Below are 19131 nucleotides of genomic sequence, written 5' to 3' on the forward strand. Positions count from 1 at the left end.
GTGTTTATGTCTGTGGGAAATAATGCATCTCTTCTTCCCTGTAGGTACTGACTAGCTGGCCTATTTAAGCTTAATTTCTTCTTGGGAGATTAACTAATTATTCTTTTCTTTGGGGGGCTTTGGGGGCTAGTGTCTCTTCCAGCAGCAGCAGCAGCAGCATGCACATGAGCTTCCAAAGTCTTTCCTGGAACTAATGTGCTGCCTTTCTATTTCCTATTTTAGGGGACCATGAGAAGTTCAGAATGTGATTAATTTGTATACTTGGCCTCAAACAATATCTAAAATTCAACATGATCAGACTCAGCTTCTTACTGCTGCTGTCAAAGACAAACAAAGCTAGACAGCAGTTACAATGGTAAAGACAGATTTTCATCAGTAATGTACTATTGCACTAAGCAAGAGGGTCAAATGCAAACTGACCTCAATTTCAGTTTGTACAGAGGTCACTGAACATTTTAAAGGGGGAAGAAAGGGAGGTGAACAGGGGCTCCACAGAGTCAGGGAAGTGAAAAATTATAAAAGGGTGGTCAGTGTAAATGTTGACTGGCCAGTTGTGATGGTTAGCTCGCAACTATCAAAGTTAGGATTGTACCCACCCACAGACAATGGGAAACAGAGGCCCTATTTTCCCAATGGGAACATTTTTTTTAAGATTTTATTTATTTGTTCATGAGACACACACACACACAAACACAGAGGCAGAGACACAGGCAGAGGGAAAAGCTGGGTACATGCAGGGCTGGGTACATGCAGGGCGCCCAACGTGGGATTTGATCCTAGGACTCCAGGATCACACTCTGGGCTGAAGGCGGCACTAAACCGCTGAGCCACCTGGGCTGCCCCCAATGGTTACATTTTAAAGGAATGGCTTTCAGGTCAGAGATACATATTATAGGAGACGGCATATATATCTCAAAGGGACAGGGGAAGGATTCACAGTTGTTGACCCTTTTTAACAAATGATCTAAGAAAGGGTGGTCAGGGGCCTATTTTCAGGTTGGCTAGAACAAACAGTAAATTCTTTGGGCAACGTTGAGCTTTCACCGGCAGACACTTTGAGGGGGCCTTGGGTCATCCTAGGGATGTGGCCCTGAGCTGTTAGAAGCTATGTTACTGTTTAAGTCACTTAATGCAGGGCTAAGAGAGTGGATGAAATCTTTTGTGTTGAGAACCTGTAGTTTTTATAGGCTGAGGTTAAGGTCTAGTACAGAAGAGGGCTTAGAGGATCCCGGCTAGTTTGATCAAAGAAAGAATGTTTCTCACTGAGTAATTTTAGCACACGTAATTTTATTTTAATTAAAAAAAAAAACTTACTTGCCAAAGCCTCTTTATCTGTAAAATAGGAATATGAACGTCCTATAGAGCTCCCAGAACATCTACTACAATGCTGTCTGATAAACATACTATGCAAGCCTCACGTGTCATTTGTGTCCTCATAGACACATTAAAAAAAAGTAGAAGTAAAAAAAAAAAGTAGAAGTAAACAGTAAAAGTCATTTATTTATTTATTTATTTTAGGATTTTATTTATTCACAAGAAAGAGAGAGAGAGCACAAGCAGGGGGAGTGGCAGAGAGAGAGGGAGAAGCAGTCCTCCGGCTGAGCAGGGAGCCAGACGCTGGATCCCAGGAGCCCGGAATCATGACCTGCGCCCAAGGCAGCCTCCTAACCCACTGAGCCACCCAGGCGCGCCTGGTAAAAGTCGATAATTCATTTTATTTACCCAATATCATTTCAAGATGTAATCAACATTTAAAAATTAATGGGAGGTTTTACGTTGTTTTCGTCCCAAGTCTTTGAAACCGGCGTGTACAGTCTCACACTTCACGGCACCTCCAGCAGCCACGCGCGGCCGCCGGCTGCACAGTACGCTCCGCCCGCGCCGCCGCCGACCGCCGACCACACGCCCCCTGCTGACGTCGGCGAGGGGCGGGTCCCAGCCAGATGGGGCGGAGCTTGTGAGAGCGCGTTTGGGGCCTTCCGGGCTCCCGTAGGGGAGCGCCGGCCGTGGCGGCGCCACGTCCCCTGCGGCGGCTGGAGAAAGATCGGTTGGGCCTCGGGGCGGCTCCGGGCGGCCATGGCCTTTACGTTGTACTCGCTGCTGCAGGCGGCCCTGCTCTGCGTCAACGCCATCGCGGTGCTGCACGAGGAGCGCTTCCTCAAGAACAGTGAGTGGGGCCACGGGCCGGGCTGAGGGGGGCGGGGGGCGGGGGGCGGCGGCGGCGGCCAGTCAGGCCCAGTCAGGCCCAGTCAGGCCCAGTCAGGCCGCGGGGAGGGGACAGCCTGGGCTGCGACCGACGGGAGGCCCTTCCTCGGAGGGAGGAAGCCGAGCCACTTCCCTGTCACCGAGCTTGATCGTTCCACGGACGCCCCGTGTGCGGGACGCCGGGAGTCGGGATGGGGAGGGGTGCGGGGCAGGGCCTGGGGCGCCCCCGCGGGACCTTAGCTTAGGTTAGCGATCTGACGCGCCCCTCCGCGACCGCCGGCGGCGGAGCGAACCCGGGCTCTGAGGCTGTGACGGAGGGAGGGGCGTGGCCTGCTTTGGAGCTTGCGGGGATTAGAGGAATGAACTTGGTGAAGGCCGTAGGGTTCCCGGGTGTTGGAGGCTGGGGGGGGAGGGAAGGCGTTCGGGTTAGCAGGGCGTCCGGCCTCCCACGTTCCAAGGAGAGTTTGTTCACGGTTTGGTGGGTGTCTGCCGTGTGCCAGGCTAGAATCTGAGAGTGCCAAGACGAGGAAGGCCCAGTGTGCCCGCGGTGACCACACAGTCCGGCGACTGCCGTGCCCCCCTGGGCAGACCACTTCTGGCCGCGTGAGGCGAAACTGAGACAGGGTGCCGCGCGACGTGCACCCTCTGCGCCGGTGCACCGAATAAAGTGTAGCGTCGTTTGTCTGTCCGCACACCAGGGATGTCTGTGTGACACACTGAAGCTCAACCCACCAGCAAGATTAACATCGATTCATCCATTCCTTCGGATTTACTGGGCACAAATTATGTGCCGGGCCCATGTAGTTTGGAGTGGAGGTTTCCGCGGTCACCCTGCCCTTCTAATGCCAGTTAATTTAAGTGAAAAATGAACAAGTGGCAATGACAAGTTTGCAGGATATTGTGAACGAAAAGGGCAGGGAGGGCAGCCCTGGGTGGCTCAGCGGTTTAGTGCTGCCTTTGGCCGAGGGCGTGATCCTGGAGACCCGGAATCGAGTCCCGTGTCGGGCTCCCTGCGTGGAGCCTGCTTCTCCCTCTGCCTGTGTCTCTGCCTCTCTCTCTCTCAGTGTCTCTCATGGATGGATAAATAAAATCTTAAAAAAGAAAAGGGCAGGGAAACACTGACCTGTGAATCTCTGAACACTTCACAGAGGAAGTGTGCCTAGCCAAAAACCTAGTGAGTGAGTAAACGTTAATTGGGTGAAGGGTTGGGAGGGTGAGGAGTAAGAGCTTATGTGAAAACTGGGGCAGGTGAAAACCAGGTCTGAAGCAGGACAGTGACATGACCAGAGTTGTGTTATATGCAAGGTCCTTACTGCAGTGTGGATTATGGATTAGAAGGGTAGAATAGTGGGCGTAGGAAGTACCATGCCAAACAGGGCAAGTGGAAGTGGTGGGTATCCCAGTTGAGTGGGTCTGGTAATAATAATAATTAACACCTAACAGTGCATAGCAGAGTCTTCATCAAGTGCTTTACTTATATTGTGTAGCCCTCACAACAACCCTGTGAGATGGGTACTATTTTCATCCCCACATTACAGATGGGAAACCTGAAGTACAAAAGAAAGTCGGTAACTTTTTCCATGATCACACAGCTAGAAAGTGGCAGAGCTAGGATTTACCTTAGGCATTCTGACTCAGGAGTTCATCTCATCTCAACTATACTACACAGAAAAGTAGAAGATATATGGGGGTTGAATTGTACCCCCCCGCCAAAAGATACATTCAAGTCCTAACCTTTGGTACCTGACCTTATTTGGAAATAGGGTCTTTGCAGGTATCATCAAGTTGAGATAAGGTCACACTGGGTTAGGATCACCCTAGATCCAATGAGGTATCCATATAAGGAGAGAGGGATACAGAAACACAGGGCAAGAAGGCCAAATGACAACAGAGGCAGAGATTGGAATGTTGCAGCCAGAAGGCAAAGAATGCCAACGATTGCCAGTAACTACCAGAAGCAACGAGAGGCGTGGATGATGATCCTCACACCCCTAAAAGGAACTAAACCTGCTAACACCTTGATTTTGAACTTGTGGTCTCCAGAACTGGGAGAAAATACATTTCTGTTAAGCCGTTCAGTTTGTGGCATTTTGTTATGGTATTCCTAGGAGACTAATACACATCAGAAGATATTTTAAAGATAGAAAAGGCAGAATGTACTGTTTGGGCATTGGGATTGTGGGAGAGAGAAAAAAAGTCAAAAGATCTCTAGGTTTTCTAGCTTAGCAACCAAGTGGATTGTATAGTACCTTTACCAAGTTAGAGAATCCTGGAGGAAAAATGAGGGCAACGGTAGTGGGTAAGAAGGTGAAAAGATAATAAAATAAGTTTTGGACGTAGTGAATTTGAGATTTCTGTGAGATATGCAAGTGAAGATTTGGAATAGTCAGTTGGAGTTAAGTCCATAGAACAGAAGCAAGAGCCACGGTGGAGACTGAATTTGAGTTTGTCAACCACAGATGATAAATGAAGCTGTGTAAAGAGATGAAATTGCTCAGGGAAAGAATACAATACAAAGAGAATTGGTGACCAGGACAGTCCCAGAATCTCTTCTAATATTTAATGTTTAGATAGAGATGAAAGAACTGACAGGAGAAATTGATGAGTGAGTAAAACGAGAAATGGGAAAATAGAGACAGTGGAGTTTCACAGAAGTCAAGGAGTGTTTGAAGGAGACATAGTACAACAGGGGCATGTTCTGAGAAATAAGAAAAGGACAGAAAAATGCCCTAAGGATTTAGGTAATAGAAGTCATTGGTGACTTTACACAAGCAGTTAAAACTGTGAATAAAATCGAAACTGGAATGTGTTGGGAAGTGAGTGGAAAGTGACAACAGGGAGATCACTGTAACCAACACAGTAATAAGGAACAAGTTTGAACTACTGCAAGAATTACCGAAAGGTGACAGAGACACAAAGTGAGCTGTTGGAAAAAAAAAATGGCACCAACAGACTTGCTTGACACAGGATTCCCACAAACCTTCAATACGTGGAAAACACACTATCTGGGAAGTGCAATAAAACAAGGTGTGCCTGTATAACACTGTATAAGTTTCAAGTGTACAGTGATCATTCTGTACAGGTATCTACTGTAAAATGCTTACCACAGTTAGTGGTGGTGAGAACACTTAAAATTTACTCTCAATGCAACTTTTCAGCGTATAGTACAGTATGGTTAACTATGGTTAACAGTAGTCACCATGCTGTACATTAGATCCCTGGAACTTACTTGCAACTGAAAAGTTGACCAGGAGCTTCCCATTTCCGTCACCACTCAACCCCTGGCAACCACCATTCTAGTCTCTATTTCTGTGAGTTTGATGTTTTTAGATTCTACATATAAGTGAGATAAAATATTTGGATTATTTCACCTACTATAATACCCTTAAGATTTACTCATGTTACAAATGGCAGGTTTCCCTTCTTTTTTATGGCTGAATAATATCCCATTTTATTATACACCACTTTTTTTTTTCATTCGTCTGTGCATATGTATATTGTTTCCATACCTTCGCTGTTGTGAATAATGCTGAAATGAACATGAGAGTGCAAATATCTCTTCAAGACAGCGATTTCATCTCTTGGAGAAATACTCAGAAGTGGGATTGCTGGATCATATAGCAGTGCTATGTTTAAGTTTTTAAAAAAAGATTTATTTGTTAGAGTGGGGGCAGAGGGAGGGAGACTCTCAGGCAGACTCCCTGCTGAGCGTGGGGCTCGATCTCATGACAGTTATAACCTGGGCCAAAACCAAGAGTTGGATGCTTAACCAATTGAGCCACCGAGGCATCACAGTAGTTCTATATTTTTAATTTTTTGAGGAATCTCCATATTCTTCTTCAGTGTGGCTGTACCCATTTACATTTCTGTTAACTATGCACAAGGGTTCCCTTTTCCACATACTTTTATTCATTATTTCAGCTTTATGTATAGTTTGAAATCCAAGGGCATGATGCCTCCAGCTTTCCTCTTTCTCAAGATTGCTTTGGTTATTTGAAATCTATTGTAGTAACACAGCTGATGTCACTTCTGTTTAGTGTTGTACTGGATATTCTAGCCAGGGCAATTAGATGAGTAAAAAAGAAATAAGAGACATCCAGATAGTGAGGTTGAAAAAGTAAAAATATCTCTTGTTTGCAGATGATATAATCCTGTGTATATATGGGGGGGGGTTTACTAAAAAACTTCGAACAAATAAATGAGTTCAGTAAGTTTGCAGTTCCTGATGAGATCAGGAACAAAAATTAGTTGTTTTTCAATACATAAACAATGAACAATTTAAGATGAAATTAAACAATTTCATTTACAATATAAATAGTAAAATACTTAGGGATAAATTTAACTGAAGTGCAAGTCTCATACTATGAAAACTATAGGGCATTGTTGAATGGAATTAAAGAATAAAGATATTCTTAAAGTTAATTAAAATAAAGACATCCGTGTTCAGGGATCGGAAGACTTGAGATCATTAGGATGACAATACTTAATATTATTGATTTACAGATTTAATGCAGTGTCTATCACAATCCCAGTTGACTTTTTGCAGAAACTGGTAAGTTGCTTATAGAAGAAATGGACCCAGAATTGCCTAAACGATCTTGAAAGAGAATACAATGCCCAGACCTTACTTCAGACCTGCATTTAAGTTTTCCAGAAGTGAAGTTCAGCAGTGTCTTCTCCAGATTTCTGCAGGTGACTTAGCTTTCTGCCCCTAAATTAAAATTAACCACTACAAACTGTTCAAATGGCCCAGAAATGTTAATACTTCGCCTCCTAGAACTTTATCTTCATTTCCTCTTCTCTGCAGAAGTAGCACAGATATTTTCTCTGAACATGTGTTTTGAATATGGTCTCAGAGCTAAGGCATAAATGCCACATTGGCTTGTCTAAGTGGATAAGCTGTTGTTTTAAAATCTCTCACAGTGCCCAGCTGGCTCAGTCTGTAGAGCTTGCCGCTCTTGATTTCAGGATTATAAATTCAAGTCCCACATTGGGTGTGGTGCTGACTTAAAAAAAAAAAAAAAAAAACCTCCCTTTATTCAAGGGCAGCTGGCTGACTCAGAGGACCATGTGACTCTTGATCTTGGGGTTGTGAGTTCGAGGCCCATGTTGGGTATAGCAATTACTACCTAAAAAGTGAAATATCTGAATATGTTTTTAAATAGAATTTTAAAATATTTTAAGTACTTGTTAAATATTATTCACGTAGGCTCTTAACTCTTGCCTAGATTTTTATAGTAACCGTCTCACTGGTCACCCTCCCTCCAGTTTTGTTGCTCTCTGTTCTACTTTCCAAGGAAGGTGAACGTGTTCCTCAAGGGTTTGAAGTTCTTGAGTTCTTTTCTCTAGTACCCATAGCCTCCCAATATAAAAGTCACACTCCCTTATGTGACTTATAAGCTCACCATAATGTGTCCCTTCTTCTCTGTCCTTCCCTTTCTTTTTCCCTTTCTTTCCGTGGGGCTCTCCTTCACTGCTGAGCCTTTATACATACATACATTGTCTGCCTTCGGCAACATTGACTTACCTCGTGCTGTTCTTTTAAGGCCTACATCCGCCATTTGCCTCTCCCAGAAACCATCACTGACCTGTTCCATGGGTTGTAGCACCACTGCAGTTTCCTTTCAGGTCTTCTCCAGTGGACTGATGACAAAGTATCATAGACTGGGTAGCTTGAACAACAGAAATTGATTTTCTCACAGTTCTAGATAGAGATTGGAAGTCTAAGATCCAGGTCGAGTTCTGGTGAGGGCTATCTTCCTGGCTTGTAGATGGCCGTCTTCTCACTGTGTCCCCATATGGCTAGGTGAGGGAGACAGGAAGGAATCAAGATCTCTCTCTTCCTCTTTTTTGTAAGACTGCAGTCCTATCAGATTAAGATACTACCCTTACAATCCATTTAACTGTAATTACCTCCTTAAGACCCCATTTCCACATGGGCTTCAACATAGGAATTTAGGGGGAACACAATTCAATCCATAGCCAATAGTGAAATTATTACAAGGTATTACTGATTCAGGGTTAAAAAACTGCTCCAGAGCCAGTCAACAATAGAGTTTAGAGTAGTGAGGGCTGTATGAGCTGAAGTAATGGAGGGAGAATTCCTAAAGGAAGTAGATGTTAAGCAGTTAACCAGGTGTGCACAAATACAGAGAAATGAGCAAGGCATCCTACAAGCCTTGTGTGATAGTCATGGTATGAGCATGGCAGTTTATAAAACATTGAGAAAACCATGCAGACATGTAGGTTTCTCTGTAAATACATACTCCTAAAAAGCATTTATTGCATTTCGTCCCAGATTAAGTAGAAATTACTATGTTGAACTGGGAATTAATTACATTGATCCAAGAGAGATTAGTCCAAGTATAACAGATCATTTACTTCAATATTGATCTTTTTGATCAAGGTAATTTTTTTAAACCTTAGATTAGCAGAGTTTTTTATTCTGGAGTTTTGGGGCACTTTTGCACCTGTGGTAGCATTTGATTCACATGTGAACTTGGTGACACTGACAGAATGAAGCACGCTCATCTCTTTTGCACGCATGGAAGCTAATCTTAGACTGAGATTTGCCCAGGGTCAGCCAGCCTTCGAAACTGTATTAATATGTTTAATACTAATACTAACTGCACTAATACTTTCCTTCTGCATGTATCTGACTGAGGGTTATTGGCTGAATCTGGATGGATTGCCTTTTGTGTACGACTTTTTGAAGTCTGAGCAACAGAAGAACATTTTTGGTGTTTGCAATAAGTAATTTTTTTATATTTAACTCGATTCCTGAAATTATGGCATCAACCAGTTCTGGCTGGTCTTATCTTTTTTTTTTTTCTAGGCCTTCTAGCTATGGAAGTGTCAAGAGAGCTACAGAATTAAGTCTTTTTCCTTTAAAAAAAAAAAACAAAAGCAAAGCTCTTTAAAGCTTTGGCCAGTTTCCTTAGGAAAACAACTGAGACTCCCTAAGTAGCAGTTGGAGGGAGAACTATTTGTTATAGTAAAAGATAATCCATGGCATCTGGTCCTTTACTTGTCACCTTTATGTTTGCCCATGGAATATCTAGTCAAATTATTTACTCTCTCCACCTAAAATTTAGTTTTCTTTTCATTCTGATGACATGAGAATAGAGACTAGGCTAAAAATAATTAATAACTTACTATTTTTTAAAAATTACTTCAGTGCTGATGCTTAAAATGTGGCACTCCCAATATTGTAGAGTTTTATCCTGTTGTGTTGAACAGTTTATTCAGTGTTGGAAAATACTTTTTTTTTTTTTTCAGGCAGTCTCTCCTCTTATAGTGTAAAAACATATATTCAGACATCTTTGAAACAGATCTAAAAAAAAAAGATTGTTGGGAATTATGCTTTCTAACAAAAATTGAGTGCATGATCCATAATATACTGAAAACAAGTCCTTTTTACCATCTAAAAGATTGTGGCTGTGAGTGGAGAGGACTGATAATTTTAGCAATGGTAAATTCAAGAAAAGCAAATAAAGGAAAAAAACCAACAATACCATTTAAAGCTGGTTTTAAAACATAATTCTAATATCCAGAGTGACTCATGGGTGAAGCCTTTCCATTTGTAGACCCTGTCCCTGCCCTCAGGGTATTCATGCCCTGGAGAGGAAGGCCTAATTACAGAGGGGTTTCCCCAGTGGGTGAGTATCATTACAGGGTTTCTTTTTAAATTTCATATTTCTTTTTATCAAAGCAGTGTAAATGTGTGTGTCTGGTTGTTAAAGTAAAAAAGTTCTCGTGTTTATGAAGATAGAAGCCTCCTGCCCTGTCTCTCATCAACCTGAGCCCTGTTTCTCAAAAGCAGTTATTTTCAACTCTTCCAAGTTTTGAGCCACTGATATACTGTTGTGGAAGGGTTTAGTATCATTATACCATCAGCAGCACATTTGTGCTCATGAGAGCATAAGTACACACACTTTTCCCCTCCCCCATCTCCCATCTCCAACCAGTTGTTGGTAATATTGGTATTCCATATTTATATTACTGTCACTGAGTATTGCTCACTGCTGAACAATAAAAAACGATGTCATTTTTCTAGTTGATTTGTGGTTTGGATATAGAATTCTAGAGTGGAACTAATTTTTCGGTGTTTTGAAGAACTGTTCCACCTAATTTTCTCATTTCTAGTACTGACATAAAGAACTCTGATGCCATTCTGTTCCCTGATACTTTGTAGAACCTGACTTGTCTCTCTGAAAGCCTTTAGGGTGTTCTATCTTCAGAGGGCTGAGATTTTATAAAAATGTAGCAACATGTGGGCTTTTTTTGTTGTTTTTGTTTTTTCTAATTCATTGGATTGTTTTCTGATTGGATCCTTTTGTTTAACGGCTCATGTCCTTCAGTTCTGCACTATTACCTCTTAATATTTCTTTGGTATTTCTTCCTATTTTTTCTTCTCTCTGGAACTCCACTTATTTTGACAGATTGATATTCTTTCTTTTTCCCTTAGCCTTGTCTGATAGGTTTCCTCAACTTAATCTGTCAACCTCTTGAACTTCTTATGGTAATGTAGCAAGAATAAGAGCTCTGTCTTAATTCCTTAATGTTCCTTTTTTATGGTATACTGTTCTTGTTTCATAAGTACAGTAGCTTTTACTCTCTGTGGATGTTCATTTTAAAAATGTTTTCTTCCAAGGTTCCTGGCTGGCTCAGTCAGTAGAGCATGAGACTCCTGATCTTGAGGTCATGAATTTGAGCACCTTTTTGGCATAGAGATTATTTTAAAAAATAAAGAATAAACCAATCACTTAAAAAAATAGTAAAAATACTTTCTTCTACTTTTTGCACTGTCTCTTCCTCAAGTCTCCTTTTTCTGTTTTTGCTCTGTCTTTCCATGTTACAGATTGTTTCTTCTTGACAGTTCATTTTTAGGTGTAGAGCACAGAGAGGCTCACTGGAAGCTGTGTGTGTGTGGTTGGGACTTGTTTACTGGAGGGCCTCACTGGTGCTTGAAGAAGTTGTCTTGTTGAGACCCACTCCCCCAACCACCCATGACAATATCTGAAGTTTTTCTTTCTGGGCAGCTGGCCAATTTCCAAGTAATTTTCTGACTTCCTGCCTGCAGGATGTGGTACATGACCAGATTTAGAGATGAGCAGAGGAGATGGGCAAGAGTCTGACACTGGTGTGCAGACCTTCATTCCCAGTACTCACAGCTGATGTCCCCAGGCCCAGAGCTTCTGTGATTCTCTGCTGAGAGTAAACCTGTTGTCTTTGATGACAACAAAGTCATCACACTCACATCAAGAGTGTGAGAAGCACATTCTTCTATCAGCCAAGTCTAGGGAAGGAGATTGGAGGGTGGAGGGGTGGAGCTAACTGCTCTTAATGTAGACTGTCAGTGAGTCCTTCTGTTTTTTGTCCCCATTGCCCAAACTGGTACTCTGAGGTCTCTCACCTTCCCAGGGTTCTCATTCTTAGCACAAGTTACCTGAGTGTTTTATTATGTGCTCCCTGCAGAGTTTAGGTTTCTGCTTTCTCCACTAAGTCAGTTACTCTTCATTTATTTTTTATTGTCCAAATTTTGATTGACTTCACTGGCCTGAAGACTTCTCTTTTATTAACCTATATCCTTTACTGTCATTTTTAGCAGGGTTTCAGGAGAAAGCTAAAATAAAAATGAGTATCCATTGGTGAGGTTCAAAGTTCAGGACATGCTACCCCAAAATATGACACCTTGGCATTATTAAGTATCTTCAGCTGAAGGAGTTTGAGAAAATTGCAGAAGCAGGACAGTCACTCTTACCATCTGCTCCCCATTCCCCTTGCCCTCTTTGCTCAAAGCCAGCACTTAGTCTCCCATGTGAAGGATACCCAACCTGTGCCTGGAGGAAGGGAGACATCCGTATCACCAGAGAGGAAGGCTGTAGAAACAAACATTGTTACTTTTCCATCATTTATTACCACCACTCCCAGTTCAAACTTCTTTATCTTATCAGTTCCTCACAAATGTCTCAAAAGCTTTCTGCTCTAGTCACTTCTTTGGGTCTTCATTCTCTTCTGAAGGTTCCCATGTACATGTAAAAAGTTAGTAGAATTTGTATGCTTTTCTTCTTTATCTACTTTAAGATTTTATTTGGGAGAGAAAGGCAGAAGGAGAGAGACACAGAGCTCAGGCCCACGACCCTGAGATCATGACCTGAGCTGAAACCAAGAGTCACCAATTGAGCCACCCAGGTGCCCCTTATCATTGTCATTTTTAGGCCTAGTCAGGGACCTTAGGAGGGTCAGGGTTAACTTTCCTCTCCAACCCCATCATGTTGAATCAGAGCCATACTGCTCTTTTATTGTACAGAGCTGTTAAAGAGGTTTCTGCAGGTTATCCCAGCCATATTGCTTCTCCATAGAAATCTTCCTGTAGCAGTTATGCAGGCTGGAAGGTTGGAAACTGACACAGCTGATGGTAGGTGGTCATTTTATGTGTCCTTTATGTCTAGAGATGGATATGAAATAGTTTTTTTACTGTGCTGTAAGTGGGTGAAGGCTGGTGCTACAATTGAACTTAGATTACAAAAAGAGGACTGCCATTTAGTGGACAATACTGATGGAGCTACTTGAACACTGAGACAGTTACTTGGAGGAAGGACATCATGGTAAAGCTAATAATAGAGTAAAAGCAAATGTTGAAGTGGAATAAGTATATTTGCTTGCTGGAGAGAGTAGATCCTGAGTAGGAGGGTGATGCCCAGGCAGGTATATTTTCTAAAATTACTTTTAGCTTGAATAGATGTGTACATTTAATATTGGAGGATCTCTTTCCCCTTTTTCCTAAAGCTACAGTGGAATGGTCTACGGTTTCATGTTATAACTTCCTGTGTCATAAAAATTAAGAAATAAGAGTTCTTTGGAACTGTGATCCTAGAATATACCTTATTTCACCTTATCCAGATTAACTCGGGCTTTTATCATTCACTTCAATTCCATAAACATATACTAAGTACTTGCTGGGGGTAGGGGTGCGGGAAAGGGGGAAGGTGAAGAAAGACTCAATTTAGTCCCTATCTCTCAGGATTTTATAGTCTAATGAGAGACACTTGGAAAGAGCTAACCAAGAAAGAGAACAAAATCACCACAGTCAGGAGGCTGTTTGGGGAGCAGAGAGAAGGAAGGTTTATTATGACATGAGAAGGAACGAGGAAAGGCCCTGACACAGAAGTCTGACCGAGATTCAGAAGCTGCCTTTCACATGTCCGGCAGATAGTGGGCATCGATTGTGAATAGGAATACTTGGAAGGTGTAGTAGTGGGGTATAGGGCCAGGTCAGTTTCAGGAGTTCGAACTATATTTGGTAGGCAGTGGGAATCATCATGTGATTGCGAGGTGGGAAGACCAGACCCTGTAAGGGAGGAAACTCAAGGTGTTGAGACAGCTGGATTACAGAGGCATCTGTTGAAAAGAGTCCGGCAAGAGATCATAGAGGCTAATTGTAGCCACTGTAATGGTGGCTGTAGTGTACAAACGCAAAACAGCGACACCCCTGTGGACCGGGTCAGTTGTCAGCACAACTCGAGCTAGGCCTTGAAGGGAGAGTGTGAGTCAAAACCCATCAGCTCTCTTATGACTTGAACTTTAAATTAGTTTTATCCCACAATATATCTCAGGGTTGATGGGACCAAAAAAGCAAGCAACCATTTTTTATGTCAACAAAATAAAAGTTGATTAAATGAAGTGCAGTCTTGTTTCCTGAGACTTGATTCTTCCATGTATAAAATAAAGACCATCTTCAAGTTTAAGGGCCAGCATGTCAGGAACTAAGCCCTATAGTCATAGGAGATACAAAGTAATGTAATGTAAGGTATGAAAAAATGGCCCTGAAATGCAGACATGAGAAAGATAAGTTGCAGAAATAAGGACTTGTATAGGTCTTAAGAAGAATATATGGCAGTAAAGAAAGAACTAGCAGATAGAGGGAAAGAAATAATGATTTATAATATCAGGAAAGTGATACAGAAGAAGATAAAAGACTATTTTATGGAGAATAAGTGGAGTAGTGGGCTAAATTCCACAGCTAGAATTGAGAAATGAAGAGAGTGATGAAGGGGGGAAAAGATGTCCCCCTGCCAGCAGGATAGAGCATACTCTGAAAGCCTAAGCAAGCCGTGGCCATGTTTACATTAAAATTTCCCCAAGTAATGTAGATAGTGCATCTCAACATTTTTATAGTGATAATTGTGTTGGATTTTATAAATTGTGAATTGAGTTAATCAATTATTGAGTTTGACAGTATACTTTGGTTTCCAGTTCCAACCTGAAAAATGTTTTGTTTGAAAAAAAGAGGAAAAAAAGTCAGGATGTCACAGCAGTCATCTTCACTGAATTAAATGCCATGGAATAATTTAGACTGTAATCTATTTTATAAAATCAACGTGAAAATGAAGTAAGATTGTTGGTGCTATCAAAAGTAAAAAATATACTCTACAATATTTAATCAGTATTGTAACTTTTAAGTCAGCTAACTTTATATTTTATGTTTTTAACAAAGACTCAAGCTAATCTTGATTCAACGATGACTAATGAGGGAGCAAGGCAAGTGCATAATAAATTTTAACACAGCTAATCATTTTTTTATATTATGCAGTTGGCTGGGGAGCAGACCAGGGAATTGGTGGATTCGGAGAGGAGCCAGGAATTAAATCTCAGCTAATGAACCTTATTCGATCTGTAAGAACTGTGATGAGAGGTAAGAAGAAAAACTAGTAAAACGCTTTTTAAGTTTTAATTTTGTGGTTTTGATTTAAGTAGCAAAGCTTCTGAGAGTAAATACTATCACACACCGTTTTTGCAGTGAAGTTTTTTTTTCTCTTTATCCTGGCTTTACTGTTTAGTAGTTACTAGTTTCTTAGTTTACCTCTTACTTCTGTCTAAACCACTTGATGAAAATGGAATGCTCAATGGTATAATCTGTTCCTGTGTTACCTCTCAGACCTGAAAGCAGTGTTCTCACCTTTTGGAAATTCTGTTGCTTCAAGTAGTAAAGTCATCTAGAGTCCTAGAAGGCTTTAAGAGAAAAATAAAGATCCCATATCTGCCAGTCTATTGGAAATTATTTTAGAGAAACTGGCAAAAGGATTCAGAAGTTTTTATTTAAAATCATTAAAATTAGGGTCTCTGTCTCCCTCTTTCTTTGTTAGCTGTTTTGATCACAACTTTGGGTAGAATGATAAATAAGTTCATTCTTAATTTAGTGGTGAAACTGTGGAATCTTTTTTTTTTTTTTTTAAGATTTTATTTATTCATGAGAGACACACAGAGAGCAAGAAAGAGAGAGAGAGGCAGAGACACAGACAGAAAGAGAAGCAGGCTCTATGCAGGGAGCCCGATGTGGGACTCGATCCTGGGACTCCAGGATCATGCCCCGGGCCAAAGGCAGGCACTAAACCACTAAGCCACCTAGGGATCCCTGTGGAATCTTTACTCTTTATTTGTAATGTCAAAAGTCACAGCCATGTGGATCTACTTCTGCCTGGGCCTGGTGTGTTTCTGTGTTCCAGCCCTGCACCAGCACCATTCACAGATATTTCATATTGAGCTACTTGTACCAGTGTGACCCTTACCGCAATCACACAAGCCTTCTTTAAAATAAGTTTTGGGTTTTATGATCCATTGCATGTTCTCTTGTTAGAACTATTTGCAACATGATTATGAATGACATATTGTTCGATATTTTCATCCTTCCTGGATGCTAGTAACTATTACTTAGGGTTTTTTCTGCTATTTTCTTCACAGTAACAAACTTTCTTTTTTCTTTGCAGTGCCCTTGATAATAATAAACTCAATTGCCATTGTATTACTTTTATTATTTGGGTGAAGAATAGTGAGTGAAATGAAGACTCAGAAGAAGAGATGCCAGCAGAAGTTATTATGTCAGTCATTATTGGAATATACATGTTTTAGCTGGTCGTCCTCGCACTTGACAAAAATGTAAACTTGACAATAAAACCAGAGTCCCTATTTATCTGATTTTTAAAAAAATGTTGCACTTATAGTTTCATTACAAAAAGATGAGATCATCAGAGGCAGTAACTATCCAGGATTGGAATACATTTGACAGTTGTTAATAAAAGGTCATGCTGTCGTAAAGATTGTTAGAAGGGTACAGGACTGTCACTTGTTTATAGAGATTTTTCTCTCTCACTTCTCAGGGATAATTTTTTTTCTCAAAGTTTTGAAGTTCCTTGTGACTTAACTATGATGTGAGAATGATTATCTTCCTAGATAAAATGTAAAGGATTTTTTAAAAGTAATTACATATAAAATGATAATTTGAATAATTTAACTTTCAACTCTGTCTATATATCATTTCGGCTATGACAAATTCAAATTTATAGCAACTATTGAGCAGTACTCTCTGACTTCAGGGAGAATTCTAATTTTATAAGTTAGTCATACAATGATTATGTTTTTAAGTTCTTTTTCATGCATTTATTATTTTATTAATTGGCCTGAATAAGACCAGACCACTATCTACATATTTCCATTGGTAGAAAAATCTAAGTAGAAAGTTTATGCCCTTTTTACAATAATGACGTCTTTTTCAAAATCAGCCTAAATATAAGCCTGCAAAGCAATCCTGTTAATCACAATCACAAACTATATTATTTAAGAAAACTATTGTGAAGCGTTTACCTCTCCCCCAAATTATCACGTTTCCATTTTTTGGAGTAGCATGTTAAGGGGTGTTAAGTTTTAATTCTTCATTCTGTCAATAGAGTCATGCTACATAAGCTTTTTGTTTTGTTTTTATATTCTTAAACCATTCCATATTTGCTCATCCCATAATATAGTTTTATGCAGGAAGATTAAGATTATGTAAATGGGCTTTCTGGAAATTATCAGTTATAATAGTTTAAAGGGATAGAGTGGCATCTTTGTTTATAGAACATTTGTAAATAAAGTTAAATTTCTAAGTCAAGCACTTGTTTTTGTGCCTTGCCTATCAGTGTTAACTGAATTAATCTCATTTCATGTGTGCCACACTGGTTATATATTTTCGTTGCTGTAAAATCACTGAGTATAGATTTGATGAAAGTAAATGTTATAGTCAATGAATTAATGGAATTTGCTGATGACTGTCAAGAAGACTCATGAGCAACTTTTTATTCCATGACTTAGGTTACTTCTAAAACTTTGGAGTAGGTACTGAACGCTGGTTGGCCATGCCTGAATTCAAGATAGATGACCTTTGGGCCGCAGGCTTGCAGCTGAACCAAACAGTTGTACTAGGGATTCTTAGTTGATTATCTGGCTTATGTGAATAAGTAACATATCTGGCACTTAGAAGCAGTGTTCTTTTGGCCTCACAAAGATCCAATGCTTGAGGCCAAGTTTAAGTCACTGAACAGATTCAACAGATACAGTTAACTGAGAGCATTCCCATTTCTCCACAGGCCATACAGAATTTTTAAAAGAAAGAAAAGAGAGACCTTGGTCTGATGCCATGTTCTTGTAAAACTTCATACCTTCATGCACATTTAGTAGCAGGATACCATCCAAGTTCAGACTCCATTGGAGAGCAGTCATAGCAGGGCAGCATCTGAGTATTCTGTAGCTAAGTGGTTCTGAGGAGAGTGGAAACACTAAATATAAAAATGTTTCTGGAGGCCACAGTTCTAGCTTCAGTGTGCCTGAAGGGAGGTCTGTAAGCTTTCACAGGTTAGTCCTGATTTCTCCAGAGCAGTTGAGATTCCATAACTATAAGTATCTTAGTTGACAGTAACTTGAATATCTCCTTGTCTGCTCACATCCTCCCCCTTAGCCATTCTCATTGTTAACAATTGGTGATCATTCTATACTCTAAATATCCGAAATGTTGGTGGTCCTTATGTATTCTGATCCTGTGTCTATATGCTTCTCACCTATCAAGAAGGATCCTGGTTCAAGTGTAGATGTTAACCAGATTCATACCTGGGTCCTTAAGTACAGTGGTTTTCAAGTTTTGATCATTAATGCTAGAACCAGATTCCAAAAGGGATAACACAAAACTGTAATGCTACACTATCTAGAACAGATGAGAGCAGTCCATTTATTTATTTCTAGTTGAAGCAGGGATGGGGCCCAAAAGCCCACGGTTCAACCTGTACCCTACCCTTGTCATCCTTCCTAAGGCACTTCCACAAAACTCTTAAGTTTTCAAAACTTAGTTTAAAAGTATCTTAAAAAAAAAAATCTCTAGTTAGAGTAGGCAGTGTGATCTGTAGTCTACGGGTATATGCTATCACTTGATTGTACATGTACTCATGAAATGACTTGAGAGAAAGCAATGTATTTGTAGTAAAAAGAGTGGGAGGCAGGATATTTCTAAAATGCCAAACAAAACCTTTTATCATGACTTAAGACAAACTTCGTAAGACCTCAGTTTTCAGTTGCTTCCTCTGTAAAACTGGTTAAGAACTATTTCAGAAGAGAACTCTCCAGGTAATTTATATATGTATACCTTTCCCAGGTCACTAATCTTTGATTCTAGATGTACCTCAACCAAAGAATTGTTCTCCCGAAGTGTTTTTGATGAAATAAATCACTTTCTCAGTGCCTCATAGTTTCAAAGTTATTTCAGATAATAAAACTTTGATACTAAGCAAAATGGATTTATTTTTTGCTGAAATTTTTCTTGGCCCCTGATTGGTCATTAGATGCTAGGTGTTGTGAAAACATTCTGTGCAAGGACCTGGGACACATAGTGGGCAATGCCCAAGGTTATTGATCAAGGTGAGTTTTGGAATCTTGTTTTTATTTCAGTTCTTATACGGCTTTATTCCCCCTTTGTGTTTTTGCACCATCTTTCTCTTTTCCAAATTCAATCCCTCCTTTTTTTCTTTGTCAATAACATTTCATTATTGAAGTAGTGCTGGTGTACAATGCTAATACATCCAGGTATATAGCATAGTGACTTGACAGTTCTATACATTGTGT

The 19131-nt window shown here is 40.5% G+C and overlaps 1 protein-coding gene and 1 long non-coding RNA gene across 3 annotated transcripts; one reads left to right on the top strand and one right to left on the bottom strand.

Annotated features, from left to right (window-relative positions):
• Positions 1 to 1933: 1933 nt before the first annotated feature.
• Positions 1934 to 17134, top strand: IER3IP1 (immediate early response 3 interacting protein 1). 2 transcript variants are annotated; one of them, XM_025428984.3, is made up of 5 exons: positions 1934 to 2167; positions 6709 to 6757; positions 6852 to 6897; positions 14801 to 14902; positions 15975 to 16009. In XM_025428984.3, exons 1-4 carry the CDS (start codon positions 2077 to 2079, stop codon positions 14864 to 14866), a joined length of 252 nt encoding a protein of 83 aa, XP_025284769.1. In that variant the 5' UTR covers positions 1934 to 2076; the 3' UTR covers positions 14867 to 14902; positions 15975 to 16009. The 2 variants fall into 2 exon arrangements, with proteins under 2 accessions (XP_025284769.1, XP_048968625.1); XM_049112668.1 differs by lacking the exons at positions 6709 to 6757; positions 6852 to 6897 and having other exon boundaries at positions 1936 to 2167; positions 15975 to 17134.
• LOC112647786 (uncharacterized) lies at positions 3656 to 14802 on the bottom strand. The gene is made up of 2 exons (XR_003128472.3): positions 9361 to 14802; positions 3656 to 8007 (listed from the first exon to the last, which is right to left on the bottom strand). It is a non-coding gene; the product is annotated as an uncharacterized LOC112647786 (long non-coding RNA).
• Positions 17135 to 19131: the final 1997 nt, after the last annotated feature.

The sequence above is a fragment of the Canis lupus genome, chromosome 7, assembly GCF_003254725.2.
Source record: "Canis lupus dingo isolate Sandy chromosome 7, ASM325472v2, whole genome shotgun sequence".
NCBI lineage: Eukaryota > Metazoa > Chordata > Mammalia > Carnivora > Canidae > Canis > Canis lupus.